This window comes from Lithobates pipiens, unplaced genomic scaffold (assembly GCF_037356315.1).
Source record: "Lithobates pipiens isolate NorthernLeopardFrog02 unplaced genomic scaffold, aLitPip1_a1.2 Scaffold_23, whole genome shotgun sequence".
In the NCBI taxonomy this organism is placed as follows: Eukaryota; Metazoa; Chordata; class Amphibia; order Anura; family Ranidae; genus Lithobates; species Lithobates pipiens.
In genome coordinates, this window is record NW_027507785.1 from 254,619,048 (window position 1) to 254,642,545 (window position 23,498).

Consider the following 23,498-nt stretch of genomic DNA (forward strand, 5'->3'; position numbering starts at 1 on the left):
GTCAGCCTGGCATTGATTTTTACAGACTACTGGTCGCAGCTGCATGCAAAAGCCTGCGATTCCTGGGTGCAGAAACACTGGATTCTGGAGGTCTACGCCTGAATGTGTCCATGTGCATGAGCCCCATTAGAGGTATGTAGTGTCCACTCTTGGATCACTGTTCTACAATGTGGGCTTTAATGCATTAGACCTCCTGTGTTCTATAACTGATGGGTTTAGCTTTACTATTGGACTGTCCATCTAAAAACTCATAATAAACACATTAAAATGCTTTATAGGCATCTGCTGCAAACTTATCATAGCAAGCCAACCTAGTTCAACAACACAAGCAGCTGCTCAAAAAGCACAACTCTGTTCTCTGTTCGTGTGCTAATAAAGTTGCTTAGGACAACAAAAAATTGAACGAACTTTATTGTCCTTGAAGAGGCTGACAGTAGGAATTGTGGGAGCAGCCGAGGTGACTGGAAGGTGAGAGCTGTTTATAGATGGCTGTATGGATTTTGGTGTGTGTTTTAGGGGCGGGGCGATGTGTTTAACCCTTCATTGCCGCCTCCGTGACCACTGACTCGATTAGGACCCGTGTAAGAGGATTGTACGAGGAGAGGGAGAGACATTGATCTGTGAGCAAGAGGCTTCCAGGCGCAGGAGCGAAGCATCCTGGGATTTGTAGTCTGCAGGCAGCTGAAGGGTTTCATGTATTGATGTGTTTATTGTCATTCTTTACAGATCCTGTATACAATACGTATACACCTAATACTGTATATAGAGGGGGATATTATGGTATTTACTGTCTGTATTAAAGAGGTGCAGTTATATCCAGGACAGTGTCTTCCTGTACAGGATTTTATAATGATGAGAATGTAGAGTCTGCCATGGCACACCTCCACCAGTGTTCTGTCTGTCAGGTGATCCAATGATGTCATTACTTTGTAGTGCACGACCAAAACTGCCACGCCCTGCACTACAGTGACACGCCCTCCACCACAGTGACACGCCCTCCACCACAGTGACACGCCCTCCACCACAGTGACACGCCCACCACCACACTGACACTATCCACCATCACACTGACACGCCCTTCTTCACTCTCCAATACCATCGCACTCCTCTCTATCCATCACCACCACACTGACCCACTCCTCTCTATCCACCACCACTCACCCACTCCTCTCTATCCACCACCGCCGCACTCCTCTCTATCCACCACTGCCACACTCCTCTCTATCCACCGCCGCACTCCTCTCTAGCCACCGCACTGACCCACGCCTCTCTATCCTCCACCATTGACCCACGCCTCTCTATCCACCACTGCTGCACTAACGCACTCCTCTCTATCATCCACCACCGCACTCCTCTCTATCCACCACCGCCGCACTCCTCTCTATCCACCACTGCCACACTCCTCTCTATCCACCGCCGCACTCCTCTCTAGCCACCGCACTGACCCACGCCTCTCTATCCTCCACCATTGACCCACGCCTCTCTATCCACCACTGCTGCACTAACGCACTCCTCTCTATCATCCACCACCGCACTTCTCTCTATCCACCACCGCCACACTCCTCTCTATCCACCACCACCACACTCCTCTCTATCCACCACCACCGTACTCCTCTCTATCCACCGCCACCGCACTCCTCTCTATCCACCGCCGCTGCACTCCTCTCTATCCACCGCCGCCACACTCCTCTCTATCCACCGCCGCCACACTCCTCTCTATCCACCGCCGCCGCACTCCTCTCTATCCACCGCCGCCGCACTCCTCTCTATCCACCGCCGCCGCACTCCTCTCTATCCACCGCCGCCGCACTCCTCTCTATCCACCGCCGCCGCACTCCTCTCTATCCACCGCCGCCGCACTCCTCTCTATCCACCGCCGCCGCACTCCTCTCTATCCACCGCCGCCGCACTCCTCTCTATCCACCGCCGCCGCACTCCTCTCTATCCACCGCCGCCGCACTCCTCTCTATCCACCGCCGCCGCACTCCTCTCTATCCACCGCCGCCGCACTCAGCTCTATCCACTGCCACCACACTCCTCTCTATCCACCGCCACCACACTCCTCTCTATCCACCACAGCCGCACTCCTCTCGATCCACCACAGCCGCACTACTCTCGATCCACCACAGCCGCACTCTCGATCCACCGCCGCACTTCTGGGTATCCTCCACTGTCACACTCCTCTCTATCCACTTACTCCTCTCTATCCACCACCGCCGCACTCCTCTCTATCCACCACCGCCGCGCTAATGCACTCTTCTCTATTCACCACCACTGCCACCACCGCTGCACTGACCCACTCCTCTCTATCCATCACCGCCGCACTTCTCTCTATCCACCACAGCCGCACTCCTCTCTATCCACCACAGCCGCACTCCTCTCTATCCACCACAGCCGCACTCCTCTCTATCCACCACAGCCGCACTCCTCTCGATCCACCGCCGCACTTCTCGGTATCCACCACCGCCGCACTCCTCTCTATCCACTGCCACACTCCTCTCTATCCTCTTACTCCTCTCTATCCACCACCGCCGCACTCCTCTCTATCCACCGCCGCCGCACTCCTCTCTATCCACCGCCGCCGCACTCCTCTCTATCCACCGCCGCCGCACTCCTCTCTATCCACCGCCGCCGCACTCCTCTCTATCCACCGCCGCCGCACTCCTCTCTATCCACCACCGCCGCACTCCTCTCTATCGACCGTGGCCGCACTGACCCACGCCTCTCTATCTACCACTCCCGCACTCCTGTCTATCCACAACTGCCGCACTCCTCTCTATCTACCGCTGCACTCCTCTCTATCCACCGCCACCGCACTGACCCACGCCTCTCTATCCACCACTGGATAATTTGCTATTGTCACACAACTGGGTGGGCTCACTGCAAGCTGGGATCGCTACCTAGATGGCAGGTCACTTCCTCATAGAAGAACTTTGTTTGGCTCTGCACAATAGTGCTTTGTTTAGCCAGTGAAAGTCAAATAAAATAAAGGTTGTTAGGAGGAGGGGCTTGTTGTCATTAATTATTTATTTTATTACAGGTATTTACAGAGTGCTGACAATTTACGCTTTACATATATATATATATATATATATTTCACATGCACATAAGCCCCACCTTCAAGGAGCTTACAATCTAAGGTCATGCTCTAAAACTTACAAAAATGCATATTTTATGTGCTACCATTGAAGTCTATGGGGCTCGCTACGCATATTGATTCACCAAAAGCGCAGTACTATTTTTCCCAATGCAGGACGGTGTGGTGCGCTAATGTAAGCAGAAAAGATTGGCAATCCTCCTGTGGCAATTATGCACATTGTGTGAAATCACACAGGTTACATATAGGTTTAACACACGTATTACACACATAACTGATGGAGGTTACGTAGTAAATAGTTTGTTTTCAAGCAGGTTGCAGTTTCTTGTCTTCCATCATTTGAGTTGTTGATTTTGCTGCGACCCCCATCTGTAGAAAAGGTAAAGACAGAGCAAGAGGAAAAGGAGATACAGGAGCCACACCATCATAACCTGTTGTGTTTCACCTGAAGAGAAAAAGAAAAAAAGTTATTGGTATGCAAGTAGAAGGCAGTCATGTCATGTGTAGGGTGATTAGAATGTTGCTCGGGCTTCCTATGTTGCCTGTGTATCCAGTGCATTATGGATGTGAGAGTCACTTTCTCTGCCTACTGTTGTTTCTCTGAATATACCAACCTTCAAGACGTGATACTGTACTGGCGCTGATTCATCAACTCGATTGTAAACAGGAGCAGGGCCATCTGATATCACTGCCAGCCAATCAGATCATTTATTTTATTTTTTCAAAGATAGATCAAAAACCAGACTGGTTACTATCAACTCTACTTCTGTAAAACAGCTGCAGGATCAATGGCTGTTTGTGGCAGGAGAGAGAGATCCTTCCATCCCAGCTCCACTCCTTTTTTTGAAAGCCATTGCCGACAATCAGTATACTATACGAATGGCCTCGTAAAACTAAATTTTTTACCAGATGAGAAGATCTCAGTACACCAATTCGGAGACTAGTCTAATGCCCCGTACACACGATCCAAATATCGTATGACCGTTTATGGTCAATAATCGCAAGTAGAAATTGAATAGCTAAATAAAGTCACGAAAATTCTCGTACGATAGAAAAAAAAAAAATCGGAAGTGATGTCACATGTTGTAATGTATTTGTATTGTATTTTCGAACGACAACTATACTGACTAAATGAAAATTGTACGATCTGGAATCGTACGAGGAAGATTTCCGTGCATGTCCGATCGAATATTATCAGATGAACGGTCGTGATCGGCTGTCAAAAGTAGTGTACACATGATCTGAAGAATCGTACGATCCTTCCTCGGATGACCGTTTTCGTACGATATTCGGATAGTGTGTATGGACCATAAGGCTGGTCATACGCGGTGCAAATTTCTATCCTGCAATCACAGGTTGCATGAATGAAATTTCCCCCATCAGCACGGATCAGCAATTGTCGGCGCCCCCCCCCCGCCGGGAGAAGACCGTGATTGTCACTTGCAATAGTGGGAAGCAAATCTGGTGGGCTGATTGTACCCAATTGATCAATCAATCAATCAATCAACTTGGTATTTTCAGCCTTACCATTAATGGTTGGAATATCGGCCAGTTCCTGCTGAATCGGCTGAGATTCAAACTGTGTATGGCCAGCGTAACATCTTCAAAAGGAGGTTAGCAGTGGCACCCCCCACCGTGTGTCTTTAGGTTTGCATTAAAGTGGTTCTAAATTCATATATTTCTTTTTACTGTAACCACCTACTGTGAGTGGATGGCAGGTGTAGCTACAATCATGTACCGGTACTTTGGCTCTTTTTTCTGGGTTTGGGGGTGCACGCCCCCTGCCAACCCATGCTGTGATGGGGCACAGCATGACTTTGGCAGCTGATTTCAGTCAGTGATTTTGGCTGAAGGCAGCTGATCAGCTTTGTCCAATCACACACAGAGTTCTGTGTTTACAGACACATAGAATGCTGTGTGAATAGGACCAGCGATCTGGCTGTTTCTTTTCCCTGAAAGGCAGGGAGAAAAAACAACCAGATAGCACACATTACACATCTTTGGGCACACAGCTAACATCTTGATTGCTCTTAGATGTTAATCCCTTCTCAGCCAGTGTCATTAGTACAATGTTAGTGTACAGTATTATCACCGATCACTGTATTCGTGTCACTAGCGACATCAGTGTCAGTTAGTGACCCTCTCAGATAGAGTCTGTTAGTGCCAGATTGTCCATCACCCTATTACAGTATAAGTTGCTGATCACCACTATTACAGTATAGTGTCTATTGCTGAGTAAATTCCAGCATACAGTATGTAGCACAGATAGTTGACGCTATAGCTTTCATACAAACAAATAAATATACACTTATAAAGACATGGAGCAGAATATATTTTGGCTTAAATTTATGAAGAAATTCGATTTTTAGATTTTTTTTTTGGATATGTTTTAAAACAAAAATGAGAAAATATCACTTTTTTTTTTCCCCCAAAATTTTCAGTCCTTTTTGTTTATAAAATAAAAAACCCAGTGGTGATAAAATGGCACCAAAAGAAAGCTCTATTTCTGTGGGCGCTATGCTGATGCCTAAACTTTTTTTACTTAAAAGCAATGAATGAAAAAATGTTTAGGCATCAGTATCGCCCCCTCACCCCTCTTTTTGTTATCTGAGCCCTCATTCGATCCAGCGCTCTGCATGTCTGCAGCTCCCCCCCTCCCCCGCCTTTTCTTCTGGGTCTCCATGACTTTGCCAAGACACGGGAAGCCATTGCCTCCCCCTGCTGTCAATCAGAGGCAGTGACGCGGGGGTCCCGCTGTATTTTTCAATGAATGGAGCAGCGGGGCTCGGGAGCGAGCTTGCATGAGTGCCTCCTTGGGGAGCACTGACCAGAGAGGAGGAGCCAGGAGTGCCTGCGGGGGACCTGAAAAGAGGAGGTTGGTGGGCACTCTGTGCACAGAGCAGGTGAGTGTAGAGGTAGAGATGTTTTTTTAAATGTACCTTTATAATCTCTTCAAAGCGGAGTTCCACCCACTTTAAAAACTTTATCTCAATGTATATATCACTGGCCATATTTTCTTCAATGGGCATTCATTTTTATTTTTTTCTGTTATCTTACCTTGATTGTAAGCTTTTCCATATCGATTCCAGCTCTCCCACCCGCGGATATCTCCATCATACTGTCTCCTGGGAGCTTTGTGTCATAATTCCCAGGAGTCAGTGTGGCTCGCCTCTGCCACTTATCATTGCGAGATTACAAAACTGGATCTTCGTTGCCATCACAACAGGGGCGGGTACTTCAGATGACGACGCCCGTTGTGATGGCAATCTGATACATTTCCTGCACTGTGAATTGTGCATACTGCACATGTGCAAGAATGGGCAGCGCTGAATCCCAGAAGATTATGCTTGTGGGCTTCACATGCCCACAAGCAAGATGGGAAATACCAAGAAAAAAAATATAAGGTGATTTTTGATCTAAAATAGTAATTTTAGTATAGGAATAATGCTTGTCATTATTCTACATTATGATGTAAATATATAAATGTAAAAAAAAAAAGGTTGATATGTTGTTGGAACTTCGCTTTAAGCTAAGAAAACCTTCCACTGGCTGTTCCTTCTCCCTCCCCCTAAACACTTACCTGAGTTCTCTCTCGATCCAGTGCTTTTTGTAGGACACACAGGCTACATCCATTGGCTCCTGCTGCTGTCAGTCAAATCCTAAAAGCAGTGAGCATGGGCATGGCCAGCCGCGTTGTGTGTGTCTATGGACGCACACAACCTGGCACGGGAGTGTGCCAGCATATTGCTTGCTATGGGGGGGCACATGCCCGGAGAGGATTAGTGAACAGCGCCTGCAGGGGACTCCAGAAGAAGAGGTAACGGGCTACTCAGTGCAATATCCTTGCATATAGAAGGTAAGTACAGTCATGCTCAAAAGTTTGTACACCCTGGCAGAAATTTTGGCATTAATATTGAGTACTGCTTAGACCTTGAAGAAGGGCACATACCCCGGAAGCTTGTCCTGAAAAATTGTATGTTAGTGCAAATAAAAAAAGTATCACGGACAGTACTCAATTTTCTATGTCACAATTGCACTAATATGGCTACAATCACATCAGGCATTAATATTGAAAATATGACTGATCATGCCGAAAAACTGTATTTTATTAAAGATAGCAAACATGAAGCCATTTATCATCGCATAGTAACAGCACAGAAATCACCCAAATGGCCCTGATAAAAAGTTTACATACCCTGGAATGTTTGGCTTTGGTACAGACACAGAAGGTGGCACACACAGGTTAAAATGTCAATCAAAGGTTTATTTCCCACATTTGTGGCGTTTTAAAGTCAGCAGCTAAAAACACTGCAGCTGCTGACTTTTAATAATCGGACACTTACCTGTCCCAGGGTCCAGCGATGCGGGGGAATCGAATCCCTGCTCGTTTCCCCCTCCACTCGGCGACGCCGGCATTTTAACTGTGGGCGTCCGGCTTCACATCCAGGCACCCACCGTCAAGAGCCCAGGCGCTGAAGAAGGCAGATTTCGACCACGTAGCAACAGGCATAAAAAGGTAAGTAAAAAAAAAAAATAATTTCCAAATTTTTTTTTTGTTTTTTTTTTTCATGCACATGAACTCCACTTTAAATCACAATTAGTGTCTGTGTATAAATAGTCAATGAGTTTGTTAGCTCGCACTTGGATGCACTAAGCAGGCTAGGCACTGAGCCATAAGAAGGTACAAAAGATCAGTCAAAAGACCTGCGTGAGTTAAAAATAAAACATTTTCCAAATGTTTTTTTTTTAGTTTCTTTTAGGAATTCTAATGATTTTTTTTTCTGTGCAACACCACTTTAAATAAAAGACTTTTTTTGGCATGATCAGTCATATTTTCAATATTTATGCCAAAATTTCACAATTTCTGCCAGGGTATGCAAACTTTTGAGCACAACTGTATAATCTCTTTTTTTTATTTTTTTATTTTAGGAAAAGAAAGTGGAGCCTTTACTATCACTTCAAATACATTTAGAAAATCATTTGTATTTCATAAGTGATCGTCCTTACCACTCTTCCTCTGCTCCACTTGCAACTTCATGGAGCAGCACTTGTGTTCAGGTAGAGGACCCACTGAGGACTCTTTTATCCAACAGCTGTATTCTCCTGCGTCGTGCTGTGTAATATTCTTCACTGTCAGAGTCATCTCACCCTGAGTCCACCATTGCTCTGACATTGTAGCTCTGCCAATGTAGGCTTTGCTCTGGTTCATCATTTGGGATTTTGTATTTCGGAAGGACACCACAATTTCCTCCACTCCGACTGTTCTCTTCCATAGTACCACCCCAACGGTTTTAGGGGTTTTTGTTTGTAGGTGGCATGACAGGACTGCAGTGCCCCCTACAGGTGCAGCAACGTCATTACTTGATGAAGACAGAGGAATATCTGGATATCAGAAATAAAAGTTATAAAGACTTCACCTTTCGAATAAAATTCACTATGTAGACAGGGGGCCTCAGTAGGTTGAAAAACACTGAGGAGCTTCTAACATGCCTGTAGAACAATGGTCATCAACCCTGTCCTCAGGCCCACTACCAGGGCAGGTTTTATGTATTACCTTGGGGAGATGCAGACTACAATACTGCAATCACTGAGCAGCAAATGATATCACCTGTGATGTATTTCAGTTATGTTGCAAAACTGGCCTGTTAGTGAGCCCTGAGGACAGGGTTGATGACCACTGCTGTAAGACGTTTGCAGCACCACCAAAGCCTGACCAAAAGACTGCCATTCTGAGCATTCTCCTATTCTGCTTAGCTTGTAGGACAGCTAAGCTCCACCATAGCTGATACAAGGTCAAGGAGAGCCACTGTGGAAGTTTTGAACAAGGAAGAGGACTCCATCCCTACATACCTCAACTTTTTGAGATGGGAACCATGGACACCTATTAGGAAAGGTATGTAGGCATAGGACACACCCCCTGCCACTCTCTCTTAAAGTGGTTGTAAACCCTCCCCCACAACTTTATCCCATGTAAATCAGCATAAAAAACCCTAATGAACACTGCTTGTAGATATCTCCTTACTTGCTTAGTATTGTTGTAATCCTTTTTGTTCTTTAGAATGAAGTCACTGAGCATGCCCAGATCTCCCCTGATTTACGGGAAACTCTCTATGTGCTTGTCTATCTGTTATCAGGACTTCCTACGGCACAACACTGAACTCCCAGGAGACTTCGGAATCACTCAGATCTTCCTTCTACACACCATGTGACCATGTGACATGACATGCTGTGTAAACTTGGCCATTACTGCAGTCTTATCAGTTGAAGCTGATAAGACTGACAAAGGGAAACATTAGACATCAGCACAAGTAAATAGTATGAAATAAAACAAGTCAGGGAAGCAGGGTTGAACAGGGAAGCAGGGAAGCAGGGTTGCCATAGGAACGTTGGGTTGAGCAGGAGGCTTGGTTAACAGTAGAGGAAGTGCTCAATGTAAGGGCGGAAATACACTCCACTGTGGACCCCTGGAAACAAGTTTTTTTAAAGTTTCTTTAAACAGTAAGTAATATGCGATTTGGGCTGGATTACAGTGGCTATAGTCTGATAATTACTTATTATAATGGTCTAAATGAAGAGAAGCATCGGAGTGGGAGAGTTTACTTCCTCTTTAAAGAGAAATATACGAAACAATGATTAGTTAAACTCACTAGTGCTTTTTTTTTTTTTTTTTTTTTTTTTTTTTTTTAGTACTACTATTCCTTTATACTGGCTGTTGAAACTTACAAATGTATAAATTGAATGGAAGGTTTAGCACTGGGAAACACTTTATTTTACAGATAAAAAGTGAATTTTATACACAACTATATAGATCAGACCAAATTGAGGGACAAATGAGGAGGAACGAGGGACAGAGGGACTTTGTTCCAAATCAGGGACAGTCCCTTGAATTCAGGAGCAGTTTCATGAATTCAGAGGCAGTTTCATGAAATCAGGGGCAATTTCATGAAATCAGGGACAGTTCCATGAAATCAGGGGCAGTTTCATGAAATCAGGGGCAGTTTCATGAAATCAGGGGCAGTTTCATGAAATCAGGGGCAGTTCCATGAAATCAGGGACAGTTCCATGAAATCAGGGGCAGTTTCATGAAATCAGGGGCAGGAACGAGGGACAGAGGGACTTTGTTCCAAATCAGGGACAGTCCCTTGAATTCAGGAGCAGTTTCATGAATTCAGAGGCAGTTTCATGAAATCAGGGACAGTTCTATGAAATCAGGGGCAGTTTCATGAAATCAGGGGCAGTTTCATGAAATCAGGGACAGTTCCATGAAATCAGGGGCAGTTTCATGAAATCAGGGGCAGTTTCATGAAATCAGGGGCAGTTCCATGAAATCAGGGACAGTTCCATGAAATCAGGGGCAGTTTCATGAAATCAGGGGCAGTTTCATGAAATCAGGGGCAGTTCCATGAAATCAGGGACAGTTCCATGAAATCAGGGGCAGTTTCATGAAATCAGGGGCAGTTCCATGAAATCAGGGGCAGTTCCATGAAATCAGGGGCAGTTTCATGAAATCAGGGGCAGTTCCATGAAATCAGGGACAGTTCCATGAAATCAGGGGCAGTTCCATGAAATCAGGGACAGTTCCATAAAATCAGGGGCAGTTTCATGAAATCAGGGGCAGTTCCATGAAATCAGGGACAGTTCCATGAAATCAGGAACAGTTCTATGAAATCAGGGGCAGTTCCATGAAATCAGGGGCAGTTCCATGAAATCAGGGGCAGTTCCATGAAATCAGGGGCAGTTTCATGAAATCAGGGGCAGTTCCATGAAATCAGGGACAGTTCCATGAAATCAGGGGCAGTTCCATGAAATCAGGGACAGTTCCATGAAATCAGGGGCAGTTTCATGAAATCAGGGGCAGTTCCATGAAATCAGGGACAGTTCCATGAAATCAGGAACAGTTCTATGAAATCAGGGACAGTTCCATGAAATCAGGGACAGTTCCATGAAATCAGGGGCAGTTTCATGAAATCAGGGGCAGTTCCATGAAATCAGGGGCAGTTCCATGAAATCAGGGGCAGTTTCATGAAATCAGGGGCAGTTCCATGAAATCAGGGACAGTTCCATGAAATCAGGGGCAGTTTCATGAAATCAGGGGCAGTTCCATGAAATCAGGGGCAGTTCCATGAAATCAGGGACAGTTTCATGAAATCAGGGGCAATTGGGCAGGACAGAAGAATGCACAGAATGGAAGATTTTCAGCTAAACTGTGGGAATGCTGTAAATGGCCCACTGGCACACCGTTAAAATTAAAGTGAAACATCACTCTATCAATCAACTTTGATTATTCTTAAAGCGGGGTTCCCACTTAAAAAAAAATAGAAAATTAAAAGTGAGCAGCTATAAAAACTGACTTTTAATAATTGGACACTTACCTGTCCCAGGGTCCAGCAATGCAGGTGATCGAAGCCCCGCTTGTCTCCCCCTCCGTTTGGCGGCGCCAGCATTGTAAATGTGGGCGCCGGCTGTGGCCTCACAGCTGGGCACCCACTGTGCATACGCGAGCAGCGGAGTGCGCCGTGATTGGCCGCGCAGTCATCTGGGACCTGTCACGTGTCCCAGATGATTGACAAGGGGGAGGGGGCAGAGCTATGCCCTTCCTGTGCCGAGGGGAAGTGACGTCAAGAGCCCAGGCACTGAAGGAGATAGACTATGAGGGACACCCTAGCAACAGCCATTTAGAGATGAGTAAAAAAAAAAAAAAAAATTCCAATTTTTTTTTATTTTTTTTTTATTTTTTTTTAGGCACATTCGTAATTTTTTTCTTTTTCTTTTTGGGTGGAACACCACTTTAATCCTTATGCTTCTATCATTAGTAAATAGATAGGATAGTTTATTGTAATGACTTTTTTGTTTTTTACATTTCTTCAATTACTTCCTGGTTTCCATGCCTAGGCAAATGATGTCATACATCCCAGGAATCTTTAGGAGGGGAGGAGGGATTTTCTCATATAAGCATAGCCTCCTGCTTTCCTGCCTCAGCTAAGGGCAGATGGATTCCAGGAAGTAAATTCTACATGAATCATCTGCTTTTACTGGCTGCACTAGGAAATGCTGGGGGGGTGTTTCTCAAAGTGATTTCTCAACACAATAAAGCATGAAGACATAGATGGATGGGGCAGTTTGCTTTAAATATCAAAAATGTATTAAATAGCGTTACCATACTGGACCCCTCGACTAGTGAATTTTATTCAAAAGGTCAACATAGCTTTTAAAGTAGATATAAACTCTAACTGGATGGCATTTCTGAAGAAATATGTATAATAAACAGCTGCCATGTTTTTTTTTTCCTTTTGTAAAATGCTATTTTCCATTTTTTCCCCATCCTGTTTTTGCATCCCATCTCAGTGCTGCCAATGTCCCAAATCCTCCTTGAGCCACTTCCTGTCTACATGCACTTACCTCAGTACCTACTGCACATCATTGCTCTGGTCCATCTCCTGTCGGTGACAACAGTGGAACGTGCCTGCAAAGTGCACGCTGGCAAGGCCAATGATTCTCCAATGGGACCCATGTGACAGGGTGACAATGCAAATCTGTCACCCTATTACAGGGAGTATTTTGAGAAGGACTTTCATTGCAGGATTGCCAAATATTATTTTAATGAAATCTGCAGATTTCAAAAAATGTAAAATGATTTTGGAATATCATTCACTTTGTGATATTTTGCTTGCCTGGGTTTACATCTATTGATTAGGATCATATGATATTAGACTGGTAATGGACATTTCTAGTATACCTCCCAACTTTCTGAGAAAATGGGATACTTTGGCATGCAGGAAAAAACATGGCACTGTCCGCCTCTAGTTTTGTGAACTGTGAAGAATTCATTTTCAAAAATGATTGATCCACAGTTGTTTTTTTGTCGTTTTTCAGAATAACAAACGTGATCATTTAGTTGGTCTTGCCCAGGCTTCCTCTAGAGATCGCCAGGGGTTCCTTGCCCTGTGGCTGATTGACCTTCCATTTGATGGTGTTTGCATAGTTTTGGGTCAAAGAAAGAGCCAGCGGCACAACACCAATGATCTTTTAGTCTGCCTCTAAGGGTGGCATTTCTATCCCCACTGTAAAGTGGGCATTCTTCTTATGGGCCACCAAAGAGTGTGTTCCTCTAGGTAAAAAGGTTGAAAAAACATGATTTAGTGGCTGTATGTCTCTATGCTTTATTTGGTTGAAAAAGCATTTCTAGCTGCAGCTATCTTCAGTAAGGGCCAAAGATTTATGTAGAATTCACTGCCCTTAGCTCAGACATGCAGGCAGGAGGATGTGTTTAGCTGAGAAAGCCCCTCCTCCAGATGAAAGAAAAAATGTCCAATCACAGCCGGTCACATGTAAACACAGAGATGCCGGTAATCCGCACTCCTCGCCTCACACTGACACAGTGTGTGGTGAGGAGAGACGATCAGCGGCATCTCCTCGCAGAGGACATCTAGATATGTAATCAGGGCAGTGATCATCAGTGCCCTCATTACAATAAAGCCCCCACAGTGCCAGCAATGAGTGCCCACCAGTGTCAGCAATGAGTGCCCACCAGTGCCAGCAGTGAGTGCCCATTAGAAAGACCAGTCAGTGCTGCTCATCACTGCTGCCCATCAGTGTCGCCTATCAGTGCCCACTATCAGTGCTCATCAGTGTCCATAATTGCAGCATATTAGTGCCTCCTCATCAGGAAAAAATAAAAAAAACAGAAGTGATTAAATACCACCAAAATAAAGCTCTATTTGCATAAATAAAATGCCAACAATTTCACATGGTTACAGTGTTGTATGGCCACGCAATTGTCATTCAGAATGTGATGGCGCTATAAGCTGAAAAATGGCCTGGGCAGGAAGGGGGGGGGGGGAAGTGCCCTGTATTCAGGTGGTTAAAGAGAACCTGTCACTATAAAAAAATCATCATATGGGGACTTTTTGTGCCCTATGTGATGAAAAAAAAGTTAAAGGGGTTGTAAAGGTTCATTTTTTATTTTCTAAATAGGTTCCTTTAAACTAGTGCATTGTTGGTTTACTTACCTTTTCCTTCGATTTCCTTTCTAAATGTTTTTTTTCTTTGTTTTCTTTGTCTGAATTTCTCACTTCCTGTTCCTCCTCAGTAAGCTGTTCAGGCTAAATAAACACCGCTCAGATGATGGTGTGAAGTTTACTAAGGAGAAACAGGAAGTGAGAAATTCAAACAAAGAAAAAAAACATTTAGGCCCCTTTCACACTGACGATCCGTTCAGGCCCGCCTGTCAGTTTTTCAGGCGGACCTGAACGGGTGCTCCATAGAGCTTTATGGAGCGTCGGATGTCAGCGGTGACATGTCCGCTGATATCCGACCCGCTCCGATTGGAGGGGAGAGCGGCGCTGTGACAGGTCTGTCCCTGGGCAGTGTGCAGAGACAGACCTGTCATCTCCCTGCTCAGCGGGGATTGACGGAGTGATCCCCGCTGAGCAAACGGATATCCACGGGGCGGATCAGAACTGATCCGCTCCGTGTGAAAGGACCCTTAGAAAGGAAATCGAAGGAAAAGGTAAGTGAACCAACAATGCACTAGCTTAAAGGAACCTATTTAGAAAATAAAAAACAAACTTTTACAACCCCTTTTTGCAAAAAAAATAAAGTTACACCCAAGCACATAAAATACGCCTGCAAACATTTTTTGAGGACCCCCATCCCAACATATACGCACATGAGAACATAAACACATGCATCATGGGTGCCTATGCATGAAAACGTAGATTGCGATACACATGTTACATATCGCTGAGCACGCCGGAGTGAGAGCAATAATTCTAGCACAAGATCTCATCCGTAACACTAAACTGATTACCTATAGGGGCTTTTGAAGGGGTGCCTATAGAAAATATAGCTTGTTGCCATTTCACGGGTGCACACAAATTTAAGATTTACATGTTGGGTATCTATTTACTCGGTATAACCTCATGTTTTATATTTCACCAAAAAAGTGGCCAGTTTGCTGCATTTGTTTGCCCTAAAATTCCCTTTAGTGTGTTTTGTTCTGAAATTTTGCGTTTCCTAGACTCTTGCTGTAATATTGTGTGACATAAAAAATTGGTACTACCACTATTTTAATCCCTAGTGTGTCTGCTTTTAGAAAATATGTAATGTTTGTGGGTTTTACATATTCTTCAGGGCTAACATTTTTTTTTTTAAACGTGTGCAAAAACGGCTCTGGCAGAGAAAAGGTTAAAGAATAACTAAGGGCAAAACTTTCTTTTCAGTTATGAACAGAGCGGAGATAAAATTAGAACACCTGTCTGTTTTTATTGTGGTCTGTGTCCCCCTTTGTCCTGTTTACCATGTACTGCTGGGACCTTGAAGAAGGTGACATACCCGAAAAGCTTGTCCTGAAAAATTTAATGTTAGTGCAAAAAAAAGTATCACGGACAGTACTCAATTGTCTTTTTCAATTATCATTGAAAGTGAAAGTAATAGAAAACCCCACATTTTGGGTTTCCCCAGAAAAGTAATAGAGGGGAAACATTCAGAAGGGGACACTAGTTCTAGTGACCTGGGGGGTCCCCAAAGAATTCTCTTAATTTGCAGAGATTTCCTCACTTCCTGTTTGGCTATGGGGCAGGAAGTAAAAGGAGATCTCCCCAATCTTCCAAAATGGAAAAAAGTGCCTATAGTCCTACTTTAAAGTGGTTGTAAACCCATACAAACCACTTTGACCTACAGGTAAGCCTAGATTAAGGCTTACTTGTAGGTCCAAGAAATATCTCCTAAACCTATATGGTTTAGGAGATATTTACAAAAAGACAGGCACCGTAGACAGCGGCGCGCAGGTGCACTGAGCATGCCGCTGCTAACGGCGATATGCCATTAGTGGCGGATCCCGTGCGCATGCATGAGAGTGATGTCATCACTGCTCCGGCGCTGTGAGAGGCCAGAGCAGCGATACCCAGAAGAAGATGGATGCTCTGTGGTACAGGTGACATCGCTGGTTACTGTGTCAGGTAAGTGACACATAATGGGCTACTATGCGAAGCATAGTAGCCCATTATGCTTTATCTTTGCAGTGAGACAAAGAGGAAGTAAACTCATCAGGGTTTACTTCCACTTTAACCAGTTCCCGACCAGCGCACGCCGATGTACGTCGGCAGAATGGCACGGGCAGCGTCGAACCACCTCCTTTCCCCCCCCTCTACTCCCTTCCCCATCCCTCCTCCCCTTACCCACCTCTTTCCTACCCCCCCCCTCTCCTCCCTACCTTCCTACCCTATTCCCCTCCCCTTCCCACATCCCCCCCCCCTTTTTTTCTCCTTTTTCTGCCCTCTTTCTCTTTTCTTGTTTGTGCACTTACTTCTTACCCTTTCTTTTAATTATGACCCCTAGCCTGCTCACAATGACCTTAACCTATGATTGCAGGCCAAGAACTCGGGGTATTAGCTGGACTTGGAATAGTTCTGGCTTCTATGCCAGATCTGACCATGGAAGTGCTGTTTATGAGGTCGACTTACTGTTCACATTGAACCGAACGGTTGTTAGTTGTAATATCTGTTACTGTAAGGCATGTTCGGGAGGCTGCGACCTTCATTGTATATGTTGTCTTTTCCTGTTTTGGGGCTTTACCCCATAAGTGTGAAATGAATATGAATAAAAATAATATTTGAAAAAAAAAGAATGGCACGGGCAGGCATATTGGTGTACAGGTACGTCCAATCTTTAATGCCACCCTGCGGTCTGGAGCGCACCGCTGGTGGCGCGCTCGCGTGCTGGTCGGGACCCCCGTGAGTCCGGTCGCAGGTCCCGCGGACTCGATCGCCACGGGTATACCCACGATCGTATCACGAGTCGGCTGAACGGAGAGATGCCGTTGTAAACAGTATCTCCCCGTTCTGCCTAGCAACAAGTGACGCTGATCTCTGCTCCATGTGATTGGAACAGAGATCAGTGTTCACTAAATGAAAGCCCAGCCCCCAACAGTTAGTAACACACCCCTAGGAACACTTAACCCCTACACTGCCACCCACTAGTTAACCCCTTCACTGCCAGTGTCATTTACACAGGAATCACTTCATTTGTATAGCAGTGATTGCTGTATAAATGACAATGGTCCCAAAAATGTGTCAAAAATGTCCGATGTGTCCGCCATAATGTCGCAGTCACAATAAAAATCGCTGATCGCTGCCATTACTAGTAAAAAAAATGATTATTAAAAATGCCATAAAACTATCCCCTATTTTGTAAATGCTATAACTTTTGCGCAAACCAATCAATAATCGCTTATTGCGATTTTTTTTTTTTTTTACCAAAAATATGTAGAAGAATACGTATCGGCCTAAACTGAGGGAAAAAAATGTTTTTTTATATATTTTTGGGGGATATTTATTATAACAAAAAGTAAAAAATAATGAGTTTTTTTCAAAATTGTCGCTCTATTTTTGTTTATAGTGCAAAAAATAAAAACCGCAGGGGTGATCAAATACCACCAAAAGAAAGCTCTATTTGTGGGAAAAAAAGGACGTCAATTTTGTTTGGGAGCCACGTCGCACGACCGCGCAATTGTCATTTAAAGCGACGCAGTGCCCAATCGCAAAAAGTGGTCTGGTCTTTGGCCACCAAAATGGTCCCGGGCTGAAGTGGTTAAGGGCCACCATAATGCTGATGTGGCCTGTAATGAATTTGAGCTTGACACCACTGCTCTAACCCATGCTATAAAACATACTTCTATTAAATTATATTATTAATAATAATAATAATAATAATAATAATATTTATAAAAGTTCAGGAGGGGTGTCACTTACTTGCTAATCCTGCTGTGTGGATGACCGAGTAGATGCAAACTAATTCGGGGAGGACTGAGCCCATGGTTGGTCGTTTCTCCTTCCCTGGGAGAAGACTTTTAATAACGTTGTAAACCGATTGCAACTCCAACTAAGAACAGGAATTAGTTCTTAAATACATTTTGGTTTCACATTTGGTTTATTTATTATAATAATGTTGACTATTACTGTAACCAAGTACAGGAAACCAAACGTCACACATTGATAGGAAGTTGAAACTAAAGACTTAAAGGAGAACTGTGGTTTAAAATGAAACAATTGCGAGCAGGCAAGCTTTTTAAAATCTGAAGAGATAGACTACACTATATTGACAAAAGTATTGGTACACCTGCCTTTACACGCACAGTACATTTAATTGCATCCCAGTCTTAGTGTGTAGGGTTCAATGTTTGACCATTCTTCCAGAAGTGCATTTGTGAGGTCAGGCACTGATGTGGACGAGAAGGCCTGGCTCGCAGTTTCCGCTCAAATTCATCTCAAAGGTTTTCTGTTGGGTTGCACAGAGTCCTGGCCAGTCAAGTTCCTTCAACCCAAACGCACTCATCCACACTATATTGTCAAAAGTATTGGGCCACCCCTCCAAATAATTTGGTGGCGGGGAGGGGGGGGGGATTATGGTGTGGGGTTTATTTTTCAGGGGTTGGGCTTGGCCCCTTAGTTCCAGTAAAGAGAAGTCTTAAGGTGTCAGCATACCAAGACATTTTGGACAATTTCATGTTCCCAGCTTTGTGGGAACAGTCTGGGGATGGCCCCTTCATGTTCCTACAAGACTGCGTACCAGTGCACAAAGCAAGTTTCATAAAGACATGGATGAGCAAGTTTGGGGTGAAGGAACTTGACTGGTCTGCACAGAGTCCTGACCTCAACCTGACAGGACACCTTTGGGGGGAATTAGAGTGGAGACTGCGAGCCAAGCCTTCTCATCCACATCAGTGCCTGACCTCACAAATGCTCTTCTGAAAGAATGGTCAAACATACCCATAGACACACTCCTAAACCTTGTGAACAACCTTCCCAGAAGAGTTGAAGCTGTTATAGCTGCAAAGGGTGAGCATTCTCAATATTGAACCCTATGGACTAAGACTGGGATGCCATTAACCGCTTGCCACATGCCGGCCGTCGCACCACGAGCAGGTGGCGCGGCTGTCGTTCTGGGCGGGCATCATATAATGTCCGTCCATTTAAACAGGGAATGCGCACGATCGTGTGCGCTCATCCCTGTTTCTTAGATGGTGGTGTGTCACGGAGACACCGCTCGCCACCGAGGGGAGGAGAACAGCCATTGGGCGTTGCTGTTTAGCATGATGAAGGCTCACCCCACTTTGCACGGCACATGCGCACGAGCGCGCTGCACATGCACTTCGGTGGCAGCATGTTCCCGGGAACACTGCTCATCACTGACACTGGTAAACAGCCATTGGCTGGCAGCTGTTTACCACGTGATCGGCTATTATCCTTTCACAGCTGATCACTAAACACAGAGTGGTAACGAGATGTTACCAGGTTCTCCTCCTCACACATGATCGGTGAACCCGGTAACATCTCGTTACCGCTTAGTGTACACCAATCTCACTGATTTTCGCCCCCCCATAAAGAGGACCTGTCACCACCCATCAAAGTACCTGTCACAGTTCTTCTGAGTACCTGTCACAGTCCATATGAGTACCTGTCACAGACCATCTGAGTACCCGAGTACCTGTCACAGACCATCTGAGTACCCGAGTACCTGTCACAGACCATCTGAGTACCCGAGTACCTGTCACAGTCCATCTGTGTACCCGAGTACCTGTCACAGTCCATCTGAGTACCGGAGTACCTGAGTACCTGCCACAGTCCATATGAGTACCCGAGTACCTGCCACAGTCCATATGAGTACCCGAGTACCTGTCACAGGCCATATGAGTACTCGAGTACCTGTCACAGTCCATCTGAGTACCCGAGTACCTGAGTACCTGCCACAGTCCATATGAGTACCCGAGTACCTGCCACAGTCCATATGAGTACCCGAGTACCTGTCACAGTCCATATGAGTACCCGAGTACCTGTCACAGGCCATATGAGTACTCGAGTACCTGTCACCGCTCTTCAGAGTACCCAAATACCAGTCACCAGACCAGTACCCGAGTACCTGTTTACAGCTCATCAAGTTACCCGAGTATCTGTCTCCAACCCATCAGAGTACCCAAGTACCTAGTTGCAACTCATCAGAGTACCCAAGTACCTAGTTGCAACTCATCAGAGTACCCGAGTACCTATTTGCAGCCCATGCCTCATAGAATATACGTTAGGGTGTTTGCTTTCCAAAATGGGGTAATTTTGTGGGTAATTCCATTGTCCTGGTGCTTCAGGACCTTCAAACGTGTGATAGGTAGGAATGGAATGAGATGTGTAATTTATGCTCCTAGAACGCCTGAAGATACTAGTTCAATGTACAGGGCCTCTATATGTGACCATGCTGTGTAAAAGTCTCACACATGTGGTATCGCCATACTCGGGAAGAGTAGCAGAATGTATTTTGGGGTGATTTTTTGCTATATACATGCTATGTGTTATAAATATCTTATAAATTGACAACTTTGTGTAAAAAAAAAAAAAAAAAAATGTGTTTTCATTTTTTTTCCCACATTTTCCAAAAACTTCTGGAAAAAAATCAACCATTCAAAAGACTCATAGATTATACGTTGGGGTGTTTGCTTTCCAAAATGGGGTAATTTTGTGGAAAATTCCATTGTCCTGGTGCTCCAGGGCCTTCAAAAATGTGATGGTTGAGAAATGAGATATGCAATTTATGCCCGTAGAATGCCTGAAGGTGCTACTTTAATGTTGGTCCTCTGTATGTGGCCAGGCTGTGTAAAAGTCTCACACATGTGGTATTGCCATACTCGGGAAGAGTAGCGGAATGTATTTTGGGGTATAATTTGTTGTATGCATATGCTGTGTGTGAGAAATAAACTGATAATATGACAATTTTGTAAAAAAATAAATAAAAAAAACATCATTTTGCGAAGAATTACAACTTAAAAAAACTCACCACACTAATGACTTAATACCTTGGAATGTCTACTTTATAAACAGGGGTCATTTGGGGGGTATTTGTACCAGTGGCGGCTGGTGAAGTTTTAGGATGGGGGGTGCCAGACCCCACCCTTCCTTTTTGACCCCTCCCACTTGGTGAAAAATGGCATGGTGTGAATGAAATAGTGGGTGTGGCTCTAAGGTGGTGTGGTTAGCGTATGAGATGAACGAGGCATGGAGGGAGAGGAGGACAGCAGGCCCAGATCCTACCCAACAATAGAATTGTGTATTCTAGAAAGTTTAACAATCAGCAGATAAAGATATTCCAATCACCTGGTGTTCACACTTCAATCATCCAGGCACCATGGTTGTTATGGTGTCAGGATGATTGAAGCGCATTATTTCTATTATTACATTGTAATATAAAGTGAAATCATTCAACTCACCATAATGCAGAATCAGCGGGAGCCCTGAGCGTGTCACTAGTCAGGTCACCTGCCACCAGATGCCATCAGGCGTCCCCAGCAGAGTCCCTCCTTACATTAGGTTCCCCCAGAAGAGTCCCTCCTTACATGCAGCCTGCGCCCCATCAAATGCAGCCTGCGCCCATCAAATGCAGCCTCTGTCCCTTTAAAGGCAGCCTCTGTCCCAGCCTCTGTCCCACCAAATGCAGCCTCTGTCCCACAAAATGCAGCCTGCGTCCCCCCCCCCCCAAATGCAGCCTCTGTCCAACCAAATGCAGCCTCTGTCCAACCAAATGCAGCCTCTGTCCCACAAAATGCAGCCTGCGTCCCCCCAATGCAGCCTGCGTCTCTCCTAATGCAGCCTGCTTCCCACCAAATGCAGCCTCTGTCCCCCCTAATACAGCCTCTTTCCCCCCAAATGCACCCTCGGTCCCCCCAAATGCAGCCTCTGTCCAACCAAATGCAGCCTCTGTCCAACCAAATGCAGCCTCTGTCCCCCCCAATGCAGCCTCTGCCCCCCAATGCAGCCTCTGTCCCCCTAATGCAGCCTGCCTGTGTCCCATTAAATGCAGCCTCTGTCACTTAAAAAAACCCTGTCCCGTTCTCTGCACATCGGTACTTACCTTGCTGTTGTCCTCTCCTGCGGTGTCTCCTTCCACTGGCATCGGCAATTGAGCGGCATACTTCCTGTTTCCTCTCTTGGGCGCAATGGGAGAGAGAAACGGGAAGTGACATTAAACTTGGATGGCAGTCAAACCGCCCGGCCGTAGTAATATATACTACAGGCGCCAAGCGGAAGCTACTCAGTGCTTCAAGAAGCGCCGCAAGGCGGGATAAACGCCCGCAAATGAAGCACCACGTCTGCAATCTCATGATTGCATAAACGTGGCACTTCCCATAAGCACACTGTGTCCGGCATCCGAACACAGTGCACTTAAGGACTCTTTTTGTGGATTTTTTTTTTTTTTAAAGGGCCAGTTTTACATTTTTTCTTTTTGTATTTTCCTGACTTGTTAGTTTCTCAAGAAATGAGATACCTGATGTACTGAAGGCCTGATCAGATGTGATCAGTTTTCAGTGATTGGCAGCATAGTTTGTAGACACTATAACTTTCACAAAGACCAAATAATATACACTAATTTGGGTTATTTTTATCAAAGATATGTAGCAGTATAAATTTTGGCCAAAATGTATGAAAAAAAATACTAATTAGCAAAATTTTATGACCGAAACAAAGAAAAAGGCAATTTTTTCACAAAATAGTCTTTTTTTATTTATAGCACAAAAATAAAATAAAAACACTAGTGATTAAAGTGGTGTTGCCACCAAAAAAATAAGTTGCTTAAAATTCTTAAAAAAAAAAAAAAAAATAGCAATAATTACTCACCTCTAAATACCTGTTGCTAGGCGGTCCCTCGTAGTCTGCCTTCTTCCTTGCCCTAACTGGTGACGTCACTTCCCCTCGCACTGCACATTCACCTGGGACCTGCCACATGTCCCAGGTGACTGTACGGCATATCACGGCGCCCTGCGCCGCTCGTGTATGCATGAAGCCACAGCCGGGTGCCCAGAGTACGCATGACGGCGCCGCAAGCGGAGCGGGGAACGAGGGGGGGCTTCGTTCCCCCACATCGCTGGACCCTGGGACAGGTAAGTGTCCGATTATTAAAAGTCAGCAGCTGCAGTATTTGTAGTTGCTGACTTTTTTTCTTTTTTTTTTTAGGGGGTACCCCACTTTAAATACCACCAAAAGAAATCTCTATTTGTGTAGAAAAAAAGGACATATTTCATATGGGTACATTGTTACATGCCTGAGTAATTGTCATTCAAAGTGTGAGAGCACTGAAAGCTGAAAATTGGTCTGGGCAGGAAGGGGGTGCAAGTGCCCTATATTGAGCTGGTTAAAGTTCATGTGCGTGTAAAGGCAGGCGTCACAATACAATACTTTAGACAATATAGCGTACAGTATGTCTCTTCTGCAATAAAACCTTCTTACCTGCCTGTTTACAATCTTCCACAGAATATACACTGAGCTATGCATGTGCAGAGTGATGTACATTCTTGGCACACCTTGGTGCACACCTTGGTGCTGGGATGAACTTTTGTGCACATCCGCTGGAATGACATCATCTC

At 45.0% G+C, this 23,498-nt stretch overlaps 2 protein-coding genes across 2 annotated transcripts in view; one reads left to right on the forward strand and one right to left on the reverse strand.

The window, feature by feature from the left end:
* Positions 1–396: 396 nt before the first annotated feature.
* AGL (amylo-alpha-1,6-glucosidase and 4-alpha-glucanotransferase) overlaps positions 397–23,498 on the forward strand; it is a 171,619-nt gene continuing 148,517 nt past the window's right edge. Inside the window, exon 1 of the mRNA XM_077453051.1 lies at positions 397–468. The gene's annotated coding sequence lies outside the window, so the exon portion shown is untranslated. The remainder of the gene's footprint in view (positions 469–23,498) is intronic.
* LOC143928273 (myelin-oligodendrocyte glycoprotein-like) lies at positions 3,010–18,080 on the reverse strand. Its single transcript, XM_077453056.1, has 3 exons — positions 17,848–18,080; positions 8,105–8,479; positions 3,010–3,542 (listed from the first exon to the last, which is right to left on the reverse strand). The coding sequence occupies exons 1-3, from the start codon at positions 17,909–17,911 to the stop codon at positions 3,433–3,435; spliced, it is 549 nt and encodes a 182-aa protein (XP_077309182.1). The 5' UTR covers positions 17,912–18,080; the 3' UTR covers positions 3,010–3,432.